The sequence below is a fragment of the Alligator mississippiensis genome, chromosome 13, assembly GCF_030867095.1.
Source record: "Alligator mississippiensis isolate rAllMis1 chromosome 13, rAllMis1, whole genome shotgun sequence".
Classification (NCBI taxonomy): Eukaryota; Metazoa; Chordata; order Crocodylia; family Alligatoridae; genus Alligator; species Alligator mississippiensis.
The window spans coordinates 5154836-5172516 of NC_081836.1; the positions used below are offsets into that span (position 1 = coordinate 5154836).

Genomic DNA, 17681 nt, shown 5'->3' on the forward strand with positions numbered 1-17681 from the left:
CATCAGGATGGTTTGCTCCTGTGCCCTCAGTAAGTTTCAATCTCTCCACGTCACACATTGCATTCTGGTTCTGTCCTGTGTGATCTGCTTCTGCTTCAAATAAAACACTACCTTTGAACTAGACCAGAGCTGAATTCAATCTATTCCCCAAACCCCCCAAAACAAACAGCAGCCATGCGGTGTGCAGAAAAGGTATTTGATTTTGTGATGTTGTACTCACGATAGAGGTCTAGAGGTCCCAGAAAAGGAATCTCGCCTTGGTAGAAAGAAGCAGGAAGTATCAGTGTTTGAAAAATTATATATTTTTCACCACAGCGATGGAATCAGCTCTGCAGATCACCTGGAAATGCTCTGCAGACTACTAATGATTCATGGCTTACAAAGACGAAGATCCACTTCACTTTCTTCAAGTACACAAGGGGTCATATTCTGTCTCAGTAACACTGGGTGAAATCCAGAGTAAAACCACTGAAGAGAATAACTCTCAATTTTATGTTGGTGTAATGGAGACCAGAAGTTTATCTTAGATTGAAAAAATGGTTAGAAAAATCTCATAAAGGGATCACTCCATTAAAATCTGGTGCACATATAGGAAAAAATATTGGACTAGATTCTCAATTGATGGAAACTGGTGTGGTTACTCTGACTTCAGAGTTATACCAATGTACACTAACTGAAGATCTGGCCAGCCATCGCTTTTATGTGGTAACTGCTCTGCTTCATAAGAAAATGAAATAAATTAAGACTTTGTAAAATTTGACTGAAGAACAAGAGCGTACCCTTTCCTCTGAGGAACAAGGAAATGAAGTTAAAACAGGGGAAGACAGAAGAAAGTCAAGTCAACTTAAGAAGTTGTTTGGAACAATATAGTGTAGGGTTACTGGTCATACAATCTATTCCACTGGCAGGAATATTCGAGCGCTCGTGGCGCACGGGCCAAGTCCCAGAGGACTGGAAAAGGGCCAACATGGTCCCCATTTTCAAAAAGGGGAGGAAGGAGGACCCGGGCAACTATAGGCCAGTCAGTCTCACCTCCATCCTTGGCAAAGTCTTTGAAAAAATTATCAAGGCTCACTTTTGTGAGAACCCGGCAGGACAAATTATGCTGAGGGGAAACCAGCATGGGTTTGTGGCGGGCAGATCGTGCCTGACCAATCTCGTCTCTTTTTATGACCAGGTTACGAAACGCCTGGACACAGGAGGAGGGGTGGATGTCGTATACTTAGACTTCAGGAAGGCCTTCGATACGGTATCCCACCCCATACTCGTGAACAAAGTTAAGAGGCTGTGACTTGGATGACTACACAGTCCGGTGGGTGGCGAATTGGCTGGAGGGTCGCACCCAGAGAGTCATGGTGGATGGGTTGGTCTCGACCTGGAAGGGTGTGGGCAGTGGGGTCCTGCAGGGCTCGGTCCTTGGACCGATACTCTTTAATGTCTTCATCAGTGACTTGGACGAGGGAGTGAAGTGTATTCTGTCCAAGTTTGCAGATGACGCAAAGCTATGGGGAGAAGTGGACACGCCGGAGGGCAGGGAACAGCTGCAAGCAGACCTGGATAGGCTGGACAAGTGGGCAGAAAACAACAGGATGCAGTTCAACAAGGAGAAATGCAAAGTGCTGCACCTAGGGAGGAAAAATGTCCAGCACACCTACAGCCTAGGGAATGACCTGCTGGGTGGCACAGAGGTGGAAAGGGATCTTGGAGTCCTAGTGGACTCCAAGATGAACATGAGCCGGCAGTGTGACGAACCCATCAGAAAAGCCAATGGCACTTTATCGTGCATCAGCAGATGCATGACGAATAGGTCCAAGGAGGTGATACTTCCCCTCTGTCGGGCGCTGGTCAGATCGCAGTTGGAGTACTGCATGCAATTCTGGGCGCCGCACTTCAAGAAGGATGCGGATAACCTGGAGAGGGTCCAGAGAAGGGCCACTCGTATGGTTAAGAGCCTGCAGACCAAGCCCTACGAGGAGAGACTAGAGAAACTGGACCTTTTCAGCCTCCGCAGGAGAAGGCTGAGAGGCGACCTTGTGGCTGCCTATAAGTTCATCACAGGGGCACAGAAGGGTATTGGTGAATATTTATTCACCAAGGCGCCCCCGGGGGTTACAAGAAACAATGGCCACAAGCTAGCAGAGAGCAGATTTAGATTGGACATTAGGAAGAACTTCTTCACAGTTCGAGTGACCAAGGTCTGGAACGGGCTCCCAAGGGAGGTGGTGCTCTCCCCTACCCTGGGGGTCTTCAAGAGGAGGTTAGATGAGTATCTAGCTGGGGTCATCTAGACCCAGCACTCTTTCCTGCCTATGCAGGGGGTCGGACTCGATGATCTATTGAGGTCCCTTCCGACCCTAACATCTATGAATCTATGAATCATCTGTAACCAAGGAAGAGGAAGCTTCTAACTATAAAGGGGTAATTTTCTAATTATACATCATGAGTTAAGAATGTTACAAGGAAAACCAAAATCATTCCTATACTATTCTGTGTACATTTAAGCTGATCTTTAACATCATGATTGTAAATGGGCAAATAAACCTATAAAAAGAAAGTGTCAGTTGGTAAACAGCATTCACTAGTTCTCAACCCAGCCTTTGTTTATCAGCCTAACAGGAAATACTGAATGGTAATTACTAACTCATGAGCCATCATACTGGATTCCCTCTTATCCAGTTTCCTGTGGTCAATGCTGGCAGCTTCAGAAGAAAGTACAAGAACCACAACAGGAAAATTACAGAATAACCTGCTGACAGAGGACATTTCTTTCTAATGTGCTTAGTAGTAGCTGGCCAAAGCCCTGAAATTTTAGTGAATGTCCCTTCCAACCTAGGAACACTTTTACCAATCCTAAAATAAGTGTAGATTTTCATTATCCAGTGAAATGTTAAGGTTATTTTGGAATCCTGTTAAGTTCTCTGTATTTTTGACGTGGACAACTTCGGGGGTAGCTGCAAACTCACATGTTACACAGTTTTGCAAAATAAGGTAAGTGGAGAATGGAACGGGGGGGGGGGGGGAGGAAAGGGGGAAGCATTGTGCCACTTAAGTAAATGGTGCCAAGATTACACCCAATTTACCCATTCTCATTTTGCACATCCTGCAACAGAGAATATAACTGGAAATTGAGAACAAGAGTAGCCCTTGGTGTGTGTGTGAAAAATTCAATTACCCTGATTCCATGGTTCAGCAGACAGTTAGACACCTTACCTTCTTCTAGGAATTTATGACCTTTGCTCCTGGTTTTCCCCATGGGTGCTTTGGCTAGCCTAGCCCTTGATGCTTCCCCCTTACTAGTCTTCTGTATTCAATGTATGCACCCAACTGCTGGTATTCTTTTGCACACAGATCTATTCATCTATCTTCTGAAGATAGTGCTCCAGAAAGCCCTTAAACAAGTGCTGATGGAGTCTCATTGCTCCTGCATGGCTTGCCAGTATTTAGTATCCTGCTATTCTGCATCACAGCTCCTGCCCCTCAGCTTTCTGTCACCTCGGCCTTAGAATACCACAAATGTGACAAACACTTGGGTTTTCCAGTGATCACTGATGCTTCATTACAAATCAATAAGCAAAACCCAGCTGTTCAAATGTGTTATTTGTACTGTGGTAACACCTAGGAGCCTCAAATATGGACTAAAGTCGTGTGCTGTAAAAAAGATTTAGAAGGAGATACCTATCCCCAAAGAGCTCATAAGCATTCTAATATGTGTGTCAGCATTTGCACTGCAGTAATGCTTACACTTTGCACTAACAAACTGTAGGATCTCAAAACTTTACAAGGGTGAGTCAAGGATCAAGGGTCAGGATTGATAGAATATTTTTGTACTATGTCTGGTAGAAGGAGACAGTCCAAGACGGTGATGTGTGTGAATGCACGTAATGAGGGTGAAGAGTAGGGTGCCTCGTTTTAGAGATGGGGACACTAACATACAGCAGTTTCCACAGTACGTCAGTGACCAAGTCTGGAGAACAGCAGAGCTCTTCTCACAACCAGTTCATGTCCATGAATATCAGACAATGCTGCTCTACCTCACTTAGCAGATTTGACAGTCATCCAGTGAACCTCTTGCCAAATTGCTGCCTTTTGGGTGCAGCTGACCAAACCAAAAAATTGCAAATAAAGTTCTGCTGGGGAGAAGATGGAAGCCCCAAATACAATTGTATTTGGGGCTTTCATCTTCTCCCTAGCCGAACTTTTATGCTTTATTGCAGGCTGGTTTAAACTGGCATTAACTGCCTTCGAAACTCTCTATAGTTGTGGTATCAGACCCTGCCTTTCCAGTAGCGCAGACTCTTACATTTACGGCTTTGTTACGAGGTGGTTTTGTTTTCACTAGGGTAATTAACTGACTATTTTCCTTCTGTATCCTCAGCAACTATGATTTACAGTTATTTTCACTGAACCATAAACTGTACTCAGGAGGATTTTAAAGGCAAAATTATAGTTTGCTCTCCAATGAAGAAAAGAAAAACAAGCTGATTTTTGCAGGCAGTTGATGTAGCCTGTTGTATTTTCTCAAGAGGGAGTGTATACAGCTCCCAGTAGCTACACAGATGTTTGCCATTCAGACCCATATCACTGATAACATTATTTTACACACTGGGAATGCTGCTGCTGAAAATCTGTCCCCATAAAAGACCAAGAGCATCTGCATCAGTACAGACAGAAGTAAATCATCTCTTCCTAACCAATCTCTACCTAAAACATAGGCAGAAACTGCCAAAATCCTACCTTGCTGGGAATGTCCCAAGATTTACTTTCTTTAAGGTGTATTTTCTAGCTCTTGGGAGATGGGGAGGTTGAAAGCAAAGCTTCTAGTGTATACAATGCGTTTCTGCAGTCAATATTTTAGCACTTCTGGTGCTGAACAGCTGCAACACCCACTGGATTGGTTTATGGTTCCTCTCATAACCAAGCCCCAGGAGCTGAGCCCCAGTCCAAACAAGATACAAGAAGCTATTATTGTATCACCCTACTCTTCACCCTCATTACGTGCATTCACATACATTGCCGTCTTGGACCGAGTCCCTTTCTACCAAATATGGTACAAAAAAATTCTATCAATACTGACCCTTGCTCTCTGTTACAGTTAAAAACACGTCCTGCTCTGCCATCCACAACCTTTGATATTAGTGTGACCTTTTGTTTTTTACAATAAAGTCATTAATGAGAAATAACTGCCAGCAGCAAATCAGAGAACACATGGAAATATCTGAAACATGCTGCGTCAGACATACTGATTAATGTGTTTATTAGCACTCAGTTAGATTAAACTAATCACCTGTTTGTTGAGTTTACAGATAGAAGTACAATGGGGATAATCCTGCAAGTCTTTGAAGAACATACTTCCCACTTCCCATACTGCTGAGCCTTCATATGTTCATGGGCATGATAACAAAGTACAGTGCAGTCTATTCCCAGTATTTCATGGCCCACAGCTGCTAATGTTTTGGTGGCTTCACATGGGAAGATTGTTGTTATCAGGAAAAAAAATTAAATAAGAATGAATTACATTTTCAACGGTATATGGGTGCCTCTCTGTGTCTTGAAATGCCTAAATACCCCTGAAAGTTTGGCCATACATTTTTTGCTAAGGCAAGTTAGGTTTATTCCATGAAAGTCACCAGCTGAGGATCTGAATTTATAGTAATATAAATGCTGGACAGGCATGGGGATAGGGATTAGGAGAAGACTGAACAATCATCACTGATATGTATTTTACAGCTTGATTCTCTCACCTTTCCTTGTGCTGTTTATACCTTACTAGTGAGAAAAGTCCATCAGAAATAATCAAAGCTATTAGTAGAAGTGCTACAAAGGAGAGCAGAATCTAACTCATGGTCTTCATGAACACTGTGCTTTATCAGCACAGGGCCAAATTATGTTTTGTGTAAATCCGGTTCAAGCTCCAACTACTGCAAAATATCTGGACCACAGTTAATCCTTGTAAAATCACCATCTCATTGTTTACATCCTACAGATGGGGAAACCAAAGTAGAAGTAAATGGACTAATCTTGTGAAGTACTGAAGAGCCTTCACCATCATGCAGGTTGAGGTCTCTATGACGAAACCTTCAGGGCATCTATATATGTGCCAGATGTTGAACAAGCTTTAGTTAAAGTGCCCCCGCCACCATTTTGAAGCATGGGATGCTGAATACATGTGATGCTGCGGGTGCTTAATTAGTGGCTCTTGGAGTACAGAGTATTCACTGTCCCTGTTGAAGTCAGCAAGACCTATAAGGGCTTGGCACATCTGATAATCAAGTCATAAATGCCTAACAAAGGGAGGGAAATAGGGAGGGAACAAGAGTGGGAAATAGTACGAAAAAGTCTGGATTAGAACGAAGATGATGAATACTAAAGTTCCTACTGGTGGTTTTGAACGCACAGCTCTATTACAAAGCTCTGTTACAAATGCTCTTACTCTGATTCTTCTTCTTTTTGTTCTTTTAGGCTTTCAAGTAAGCACTCCTCCAAGACTTCCAGCTCCTCCAGGGGGATCCTCAGCAGCCAATTGATGTGACTGATCAACACCCGTGTTCGAGCATCATAGTAACCTTAAACAGATGGAAATATAAGGAATCATTATATTCATCATACCGGATCAAATGGGGAATGCTGCCTTCTGTTCTGTCTGGTGACTGAGGTACATACTGAGAGAGCATAGTTTGTTCCTTCAGGTCATGATCAGGTATCTATGGATTTGGGCAATCAGCTAATAAATGGAGAAGTACAGTCTTATAATTATAATACTTAATTGAAGGCAATGGATCTGGACTGACTTATACTTGCTGAGGATCAGGCTCTGTGTGTACTCAAATGATCTCATAATGAAGTAATCCTTTTGCACAGACACCTTCAGCAGTGACGCTCCATAACAAGTGCCTACCTAGCCAAGAAAAGATCTCCACGTCTCCTACTGCAAGAGTGCTGACAGGTCCCTACAACGGGGAAGGGGCACTGATAACTGTGGGAGGAGGGGGTCTTCACTCAGCAGGCAGCTGCAGCAGCAAGCCCAGTGCTCAAAGCAAAGTAGAACAGATTCACACAGAAAATACGGCAGCTCCAATCAACTCAGTGACAATGTAATGTGTTTAGACAGGGTAATACATATCTGCAAACATATACATAAATTTAATTCCTCTCACTGGTTACAACCAGGACACCTGAGATTAAAAATACTAATAAAAAGTTACAGGGTAGGTTCAGTCTACCTATGCTGCCGAGAGCTGTTTGTATTTCATAGATTTCATAGATTTATTTATTTATTTATTCTTCACTGTTTGCACTGATGGACTATACGCTCTGACAACATGCAATAAGAAAAATAATTACTCTGGGATTAGAAAGCAGAAATGCAAAAGGAAAGAGACATTTGAAACATATGAGATTGCAAACACTTTCTGACAGGTCTGCTTTTTTTCCAGTACATCTTTCTCCAGCATCTGCCTCGTGTTGATGGAAGTCTCCTGTACAGTATTCAGCATGCTCTCCAGAGTGAAAGATGGAGCTGCATTTTAAGGGCTGGCATAGTATGCCAGCCTGAAATGTCTGGAAAGTGTGCTTCTGGGAACTATGCTCCGGAGGGCTGATCAAGATAGATTGGCTGCCAGCTGCCTGTGAAGTGCTATCCAGATTAAGTACTTCTGGTCCTCGTTACCTTAGTATCCAAGTGTTTCATGATCTTTAGAGTGTTTACCCTAACAACAACCATCCGAGATAGGGATATGTTACACCGATTTCATAGCTGAAGAAGTGAAGCATAGAGAAACCCACGTTCACACAGCAAGTTGGTTGGCAGGGCAATGAAAATGAACACAGGGCTTTCATTTTCTACTCTAGAGCTAACCACTAGATCATCCGCCCTCTCAGTCCACCTACAGATCCACCTACATCTTGGTTTCTTTTCTCCCAATATGGATATAAATGAATATGAGAGACAATGGCATAAGGATGCTCTTTTTTATTCTTGGGTGATGTGGTAAATTCCGCTGTCAGAGCTGCTGATTTTTGAGCTTTCCATGAATATAAAACGACAGAGCCAAAGAAGGAGACCACTCTATTCTGGTGTGAAATAGGCTTAGTGGTAGCCAGCTAACTGCTGTCCTGTGCAAACGTGCTGAAGACCAACCTTTGCAAAGTACAACCAACAATTTGATAATGGTTGCCTTCTGTAATAAAGATCTCATGAGTCGTTTCACTAATAATCTTAGACTATTTTGATTTACACCCTGGGATTTTTAAGCAAAATGTTCACTTTAAACAAAAATAAAATCTATATCTTATTAAGTACTGGTTTTACAGGAGACTTGAGAACTCATTTGCTGCATGTAACTCCAATTGAGCCAGGACTTAGAATAATTTGCAGAATTTGAGTATGTTATGATGAGATTTTCAAAAGACTTAAAGGACTTTCAGTAGGGACTGGGTACCTAATTCCCATAAGCCTCTTTGAAAAAAACCTCCAATTTAATTATTTAGTTACAGAACACTTTCACTGTCTGATGCACTCTATGTCAAGCAATGGCAAACAGACGGTCAGAGGTAAAGGAGAACTCATGAGATTAACAAGGCAGGACATTCACTAAGATGTTAACGGGAGGTTATTATTACTCATTTATATTACAGAAAAGAAGTTGGTTCTCTGGAACTATAAGTAGGAAAACAGCGTGATGCTGATGTTAAAAGATAAATGGTTAATTTAATATACACAGCCTTCACAATCTGAGATATTTTTAAAGTCTGTTATGTGAAGTAGGCTACATAAAACTCATTTAAAAAGAAGTAAAATGATAAGAAACTTACCATCCTTTAGAGAGAAGGACAAAAGATCCTGAAAGTAAAAATGGAAGAAAAAAGGTTTACACGATGACATTTTACTTAAGTATCTTAAATAGAATTGTGAAGCAGAAAGTCTATAGATGCACAATTCACTAATCACTGTATGACAGGTCTGCACAATGGACATCATTATGGATCATTCCAGTACAGTATAGATCAGAGCCAGAAACTTCAAACACCAAATTATCCTTACCCAGCTATACCAACGTGGGCAGAACCAGTCAAGTGGGACATGGTAGAACAGTTTACTGCTGCAGCATGTACTTGTATTACACATGATCGTACAGCCAGCAGGCTGCATCAATCAATTATACAGGACTTCCAAGTTTAGAGATGTGAGTCCTGTCCCTACTTCTACCACAGACATGCTATGCAACGCTGGTGGACTTATTCACGTCCAGATTTTGAAGCGATCTCCATGGCTTTGCTGCACAGCTTGAGGCACCTTGCCCTCTGTTTTCAAATGTCCTAAGCAGACAGGAATGTTAGCTGAAAGCAACAGAAAATGGCCCTGGGGTGTTTCAGACTAACACACGAAAGAAAAAATATGGGAACCTGTCTCTAAACATTTTTAGACTTAAATTTCTCTGTACCTCACTTTCTCCATATGAAAAATGGGGATGATAATATTGACCCATATAATGCATGACTTGTGAGGATTAATTCTATTAAATAAAGAGCTCATCCGTTATTCAGACAGAGAGTACTAACAAAGGACAAAATACTGGTATTCCCCATGTTCTTCTTTTGTACAATCACTTAACAAGTAAGCACTGTATGCAATCACCGCATAGAGCACTGATTCCATCTTTATGTATTTTTCCCACATCCAAGAAAAGAATTATAAAAGAAATGCCAGACACCTGCATATTATGGGGAAATCCTGATCTTTTTTGAAAATGAAGAGAACAGCCAAAGAACCAGGATGCTGCCAGGGAGCTTATTAGTCCTCTAATCCCTAAACATAATTTTTATCCTAGAAACTCATCCAGTGTTTTTTTCTGTGATGGACTCTGGGGAATTTGGAGTGAGGAATGAGCTGCTTTTAGCCAACTGGTAATGCAGGAGGAGAAAAATATAGATGCTTTCCGTAATTCCCTGGACTCTGCACTATCGTTTGAAGACTGGCAGGCGTCGTTCTGTTATACAGATGTGTGAATTAGTTACACAGAGCTGTGTCCAAGAAGGGACCCCAGTGCTTTACATCAGGAACCTCTACAGCATTCAGAGCCTTAAAACCTCCACCCTGCTGTTGCATAACATAGGAGGCAGCTACAGTTCACTGGCACCTATGTTTTAACATGTAAAGTTCTTTAGGCATCTTAAAATCTGCTTTTGGGCATGCCTATAACCACCTAAATCCTGACAGCACCGAGTGGCTAGATACCCAGCTCTTGTTTAAATTGTCTTGATTGAGAAACTAGTCATTTCTGCACCTCACCCATGGGCCATAGCTAATAGGCATTTACAGAGCGGGCTGACCGACTGGACTCAGGACTTTTTTGTGGATCTAAGCCAGTAGGGGCCATTCTTTTGGGCAGGCATGACAAAAATTAAGCCCTGTTTCCCCAAGTCCCACTCCAAATCGCTTCCTCTACCCTGCTCTGCTTTCTGCTCCCCTTCCTGATCTGCTAGTCCCACACACAATTGCTGTCTATGTCACTTGTGGCACACGTGCTGTAGGTTGGGCCACCCATGATCTAGCCCATAATCTCTACACAGGAAGAAACAGATCTGGAAACAAAGGTTTTTTCCAGGAAGAACAGGCCAGCACCTTTAGGTCTACTTTTATGTCTGTACAGGTCATTTAAGTGAATGACCATCATTGTTATCCATCACCATTGCCAAGCAGAAGTAACTGACCCAGAAAAGAGAAGCACTTGGGCAGCACCTGTGGCTAGCGATTGCTTGGGACAATCTCTAACGTTTGCCTTGGATAGGAAGATCATTAAGTTGGCAAAAGTGCTTTTAATGGGACAGGTGGGGGGCTCAGCTTTGTTTGAGTCAATCCATTTCTATATATTGACTTGGAGCCTTACTTCAGGCACTCCTTAGTCTTTAGATGAGTTAAGTGTATTTCAATAGCGAGAGAAGTAGGTGAAAAATCTTCTGAATGAGAGTGACAAACTACAGCTAATGTCTGTTTATACCAGATATTATAAGGGTACACAAATGTGTCTAACTGTAATCTAGGCTTTGAACTACACTTGTGTGTGTTGTCGCCTAGAAGAAAACCAATTTTGATTAGTTGAGATCACAAATAACAGTCTGTTCTCTCCCCCTCCCTCTTGTCTCAGCAGCAGTTTGGTTAAGGTGACCTACAAAAGACAAATTGTTTTTGTGCCAGTCTTTGCTTCTTTATGATGTATGAAGTGGGCACAAAACATAGTTAAAAAAAGAATGCTTCTTTTTTACAACTATTTGTTTTTCACTTTAGAAAGTCAGGTCCTCTTTTTTCTGAAAACTTTACGGACAAAATACTAGATCTTTAGTTATGATATCATCACACATACAAAACTGTAAAACCTGACTGTGAAGGAGAAATGATTTTTTTTCCAGGCTCTTTGTATTCTGCTTATTTTCTGTTGAGATGTATAACCCACAACTCCAAAAGCACCTGGGAGAGAAGCTGTTTTGATGTAAAATTTATCAATCCACTTTCAACTTACATGTCAAGGTCCTCCAAGGTAGCCTCTTGCAAAACAGGGAAAAACAGACTTTCTAGATACTTCTAAACCAAAAAAGCTCCAAAAAGTAATTAGCTTTCAGCCTTTCTTTATACACTAATAAGACAAAATGGAGGGCATAAGCCCAATTTTTCCCTTTTCCAGGGTTCCTTTAACAATTTGCTCCCTGAAACATTTACTAACAAGTAAAAACCTTAAGCCTACAAAATCCTCTCCAAGTGAAAGGTTATTAGTTTTCACTGAACATCTATTTAAACTGAGCTTTGGTACAGATGGAAAGCAATGCCTTTTCACACCATCTCTGTTGCTTTTTGCTGAGTAAAGGATTCAGTTTACCAAAATGCATTGGCATTAGTTGTCCGAAAATGTAAAACACCCATAATCCTTGTGTCTACGATCAATCAACGCGTTCTCAAGACACACCAAGAAGATGGGGAGAATGATAAATCAACTGGTAAAAATCAGCCTCTTTCCTTTTAGATGCATGGACTGGAGGGAAGATACGAGAGGACTGGGAATCTCAACTCAGAAATATATGATAATTAGACTGAGCAGAGGAACCCAGCGTTCAGAAGCAGTAATAGAGGATGGTCTTTAATATATACTACGCCTAAGAACCTGAAGTTGCAAAGATACAAAATATGACTGTCTTCTGCTGTTGCGAAGTACACTCCATAACATGGGAAAGGAAATGGCAGCTTTGGGCTAATAGTAGACAGCACCTCACGTGCAATAAAAAGGTAATAAAAGCACTCTGTGTGTCCCACTAGATGCTCTTCAGCTCCCCGATTATCATGCAATTTCCCTTTGGTGTCTTTGCCAAGGGACAGGCAAAGCATATTTTAAATAACATTCAAACGTGCTGGAGTACTACTGACATGAGCTTGTCATTACAGGCAGCGAACAATAAAAGCGTGTGGATACAAGAGCTCAATCAAATAAACTATAAAGCTGGAGCGAGTACTGGCACAATACCTAGAAGCAAGCAAATCACCAACGGACTGGATAAGCAGTCAAAGCCGTCTCCCAGGCTGTTTACCTAGAAATGACAAGGACTAGCTTATCTCAGCTGGGGTACAATGAAGTTCTCCACCCACCAATAAAATTTGCCTATAACATTTTGCAAACCTCACGTGGTTACTTTGCAATGACCTTTTCCTATACAGTGCCTTTGTGCAAATCAATACACTGCCTTGTGCAAGTCATTTGAAGAAGTCGTGGTCACGAAGCAAGAAACAATTCCTTTGACCTTTACTTTGAAATAGCCAAATAATCAGCCGTTCAAGTTCCTGTATTCCACTAATCTTGATAGAGCACCTCACCTGAGAACTAAGGGCAGCAAAACTAGGCTTTTATGAATATTCTCAGATTTCAATTGCTAGCTAGTTAAGAAAACTTAGAAAGAATGGGTCTATCTTAATCGATGTCTGCTGTACACTTCCACCTTTCTCTCCCTACAGAAATCTCCTCCTTGAGCATCCTGGAAACCTAAAATACTGAAGGCTCCAACTGATACAGAAATCTCATTCTAAAAAGCTCACATATCCTTTGAGCGGCGCAAACCCAGAGCAAGCTAATGTTAAAGTTTCAGCAAGAAATCCAGCAGCAAACCAGGCCCATTTAAATGGGAGTCTTTCATGGATAAGACTGTAGCTAAGCAAGAGCATCTACACTTATTTGGAGCACTAAAGGGCTTCAATACTTTACAAGAAACCCCAAAAAACTTTCAGGCACATTCCTTCTCAGAGAAGCTGGAGCAACAACAGCACAACTAATCAAGAAAGTGTCTCTTGCTCCCAAAAAGGCCTTTTGTCCAAACCGACGATCTTTAATGGTGTCATCTATACATGTATCATGCCAAGACTACGATGAAAGTTTTATAACTACTGCTCAATATGGAAGTTTCCCTTCCCTTCTGCCTAGCAGAGATTTCTTGCCACTTTTTCTGGGTTGGATTTACAGCAACAGTGCTTGATAACCAGTGGTCATGTTAGCTACTCTACCATTGAGGACTTTCAGGGGCTAGGTACAAACATTCAAAAAGTCCAAGGTAGAATCAATCTAAGTTACATGGTTTTCTGTAAGCAGCGTAGTTTAGATCGGCAGTGAACAAAACACACGTTTACCCTTTGATGGAGGGTGGGGAACGGGGGGAATCTTAGACGATTTTAAACGAGTCCAGTTGTGCTAAACTTCTGTTCTGTTCTGGGTATAGACTGGTTGTGTGTGCCGAACTTCTGTTCTGTTCCAGGTATAAACTGGTAAAAATGTAATGTCTTTACCTGGCCTCAATCAAGGAATGCTACCTGATATGATGCAAAAACAGATGAAGAGATTTATCTTTGATTGCCGAGGCTTGGCAACACAGGTGACTCTTACCCCAAACCCTGCTGGTTCTTTTACCTTTACTTCTGGCCTACAACACAGAATATTCTAGACTAGGTTAGTCTCACTACTACTTTGTTCCAACTTTTATAACAAATGAAATTAAATTCAGGAACACTCATGCTCGCAGACTATTTGCTTCTGGCCAAGACCAGCTTATGGAGAGGATCATAACTGGATTCCTTTGCTTTAAAAGACAGTTCTGCTTTCTATTTTAATACATTCACTGGGCCTGATTTCCATTTATATTAAAATCCTTTACGCTGCCAGTGGTGTAAGAGGGTCTTAGTAAAAATGAGACTCACCCGTAATATGCTGCTGTTTCTTGGAATCTATTGTAATATGGATGAGGGCTAACAGCACAACAGTGGTGCGGTACGAGTGAAAAAAGGTAACTAGTTCTCGCTGCTCATGGGTTGTACAGGCAGTATTCTGCAGCACACAAGATAAAGGGGTCTCTGCACTACTTGTTCAATGGAGTCTACCTAGGTAGGTATCTATCACTCCCGTATGTTGGGGAAAGATGGAAGGATGGATCAGTATTTCTATACAGAATGTAACCTGATATTTTCACTGCATATTGTAAATCCCACTTCTATTCCCCACTCCACAGAAACAGAACTTAACCAATACGTTGTCATGTCTGACAAGTCCTTTAGAGAGAAACCAGCTAGAAGAGAGGAAGAGATTAACTTACTTGAGTAATGATGACTGGATTGTTTTTCAGGACAGGATCCTTCAGTAAAATCTCAGCAAATGTTTCTGTCCCCTCACCTCCCAAACCACTGGCAAAGGCTGCCATGGCAGGCAGGACGGTTTCTGACAACTCAAGCCATTTCACCAAGCCCTCCACAAGCTTCTTTCTAAAGGAGCTGCAGGAGAACACAAGCAAAATGATGCACACACTTGTAATCTCCTTTTCCTTAAATCACCTTCACTTAAGAAGGCAGGAGCTAAAATGCTAATTAAAATGTATTCAAGGAATGCTCTCAGCTTGGGCTTCCTGCTGCAGTTACTATAAGAATGCAGAAAGAAATCTTTCTGGCAGTGTAAAAAACGTCTCGGGTATCTTAAGTGATATAGATTCAAATCGCTGTTTACAGGTGATCAGAGTTCTGGAAGTCAGCACTCTTGCTCTCTCATTGCCTGACCATGTTGCTTATGATGCTACTTAAGATGCACTTTCTGTGCCTCTGTTTCCCCAGTCAAACTAGGGAATCAATGCTTGGCTGCTTCACAAAGAAATGATGAGGTTTAAGGTTTAGTTTAAGGTACGTAAAACACTAGCTCTCTTCATTGTTTTGCCTCCTTGGCCTTTGAACAGGCTTCCCTTTGATGATCAACTGTTATTCACACAAGAGTGAAATGACAAAAACTCAGCAAAATGTGGGATTTCTTCCAGCCTCACATGTAGGCAACAAAACAGTTTGGGAGGGCCGGCATGCAGTCTGACATCTGGAGTGCTAAGGGACTTGATTTCAACTAAAGCAGAAGGAAATTTTAGATGTAAAATAAAGTCAATGCAGTTAAGAAACCCCCAGCAAAGGAAAATACTAAACATCAGTCTCTTAGACTGTGCATCTCTCTGGTGCTCCAAAGGGCTACAGAAGCACAAGACTGACAAGAATAATACCACTGCATTTCAAAACAGATTCTGACTGTGAAAAATCATACAGGAAATCACACAGGCTTAAAAAAGCTGAAAATATAGGTCAACAGCTTTATTTTCTTTCCTGATAGAACTGGCTGTTGTCTAGGCATTTAATTTAGAGAAATGCCAGTCCTGCAGGCTCTACATTAATGTTTTAGGATTCATTTTCCCCTCGTGTCTACACTTTTCATTAATACTAATGGGAGTTAGTTGGCATATTCAGAGGGTAAATATCTACTCTCTTCTTTCTTTACCAGCAGAATGCAATCTCCACTCTTCTGATCCAGAATCTAAGGGAGCCACTGGAAGAAGCCTGACAGTTAAGAGACAAAAGGAAGATCTGTTTCCATGTTTATTTGGAGTTATATAAGTTATATTTGAGGCAGTAAAAAGGAAGAGTACAATTTTACCAAGTGCCCAGGTGACTGAAAGGTTTAGGTCCCTTTTCAAAGGGGATTTCTGTACTTGGGCGTTTAAGTGTAATTAAGTACAGCAAGGATTACTATACCGCTACAGTTTTAGAGCTAGAAGCATACAGGAATCACTCCCTAGGTGGATTCCAGTATAAAAGTGTCCAGGATTGTAGTTATTTTGTTATAACCGGAGTGGTAACATTGTGAACAGCTGAGCTTTAAATTTCCTCATATAGACAAGCTTGGAGTTGCTTCTGAAAAAAAAGGGGATCTAAGTCACTTAGGCACTTTTAAAAATTGTACCTACTGTCTCCTCCAGATAAAATATATTTTCTCCGTTTCCAAAATGCCCATGGGCATTTTGCAGGACCAAGGTAAAGTACAGGCCACCATCATCAGAGGCAGTGCAAATTCTTCTAAGATTTCACTGAGGAAAGCTCACAAAGTTTTTCAAAGGGATCAGAGGGGCTGAAGATTGGGACCTTTCCATATTCAGGGATATACTTGAAAAAGAACCCGATCGTGTTAACGCCCTCAGCTCCCATTCAGTTGAGTATGTGAAAGGATGAGACCCCAAACCTATGATTATGTCATAATCTATGGACTATGTCATAAAATAAGGGCTTTCTACTTGGCTGTTAGGAACAGACTTCCTGGCAGCCAGTAGTACCTACTTAGCACTCTTTTCTATCTAACCTAATCTACCCTGTGCACAGCTTTCATCTGACAACAGAATCTCTCTGAGCTCCTGCCTCCATCATCTTTCTTTCTTTCTGTTACAAAATATATTTACCTTTGCTCTTTTTCAGGAAACAAGTAAGCCAGGGATACCCCGCAGAGGGCTGCATATGCAAACCTTCCTGGTTCCCCCAACTGTTTGCCCACAAGATCACATGGCTCTTTGTCAGCTCCCTGTTCAGCTGCAGCGTTTTCTTTCCAAGCCCATCTGCTCCGCTTCTGTTCTGCAGCCATGCTTACCTGTGATTTCAAATAAAGAAAAACCATTGGAAATGGGTGCGAAAAGTGACATGTGGATTTTCTTTCTTGGTGATCACACTTCCTGGTTGTAGACTTGATTGAGTGTGTCGAGGTCAGCCTTGTGTGCTTGAGATTGTGATCAAAACATATACTTAAGAGGAGGTATCAGGCCTCACCTTGTCTTCACTGTCAACAGTTCTCAAGTGTTCCCATAATATGATAATTATTGACACTTTACACAGCAAATGAGAAATGCACTTCAAGCTGCAAAGATTTGGGGCTCATTTTAAGCTAAAGCAGCATATGCTTCACACATACTTACCATGAAATTAAGATGCTGCACAGAAGCCCTGCCACCTGTCACAGTGCCTAGTTTATTGCATTCTGGGAAATAACAGTCCCCTTCAACTTCAAAATCAAATCACCCCTTTGCTTGTGCTGCCAACAGCATTTTACGACAAGTTCAGCTCAGAAGCAGCCTCTGGTTAAAAGTATTTCTTATACCCTGCTTCCTCTGCTCTGCTCACAGCTCCCATCATGGCTTCCATTGCATTCCCTGTCCACTCCCCATAGCACTTTCTTTCATACCACTGGGCGCATTTACACAAGACGCTAACACCGCAGTAGAGTAATTCTACTGCGCATTAGTACAACTGGCAAAAACCGTGCTAATGCGCACTAGAATTCATCTGCAGTTATGCACGTTACAGCGCATTAAGT

The 17681-nt window shown here is 41.7% G+C and overlaps 1 protein-coding gene across 1 annotated transcript in view; it reads right to left on the reverse strand.

Moving 5' to 3' along the window:
• The window catches only part of TMCO4 (transmembrane and coiled-coil domains 4), a 70746-nt gene that overhangs the window by 46793 nt on the left and 6272 nt on the right, over nt 1–17681 (reverse strand). Inside the window, exons 2-5 of the mRNA XM_006275455.4 lie at nt 16777–16961; nt 14617–14791; nt 8812–8839; nt 6431–6563 (exon numbers count right to left, since the gene is read on the reverse strand). Coding sequence (XP_006275517.2) covers nt 6431–6563; nt 8812–8839; nt 14617–14791; nt 16777–16955 — 515 coding nt within the window. The 5' untranslated portion in view covers nt 16956–16961. The remainder of the gene's footprint in view (nt 1–6430; nt 6564–8811; nt 8840–14616; nt 14792–16776; nt 16962–17681) is intronic.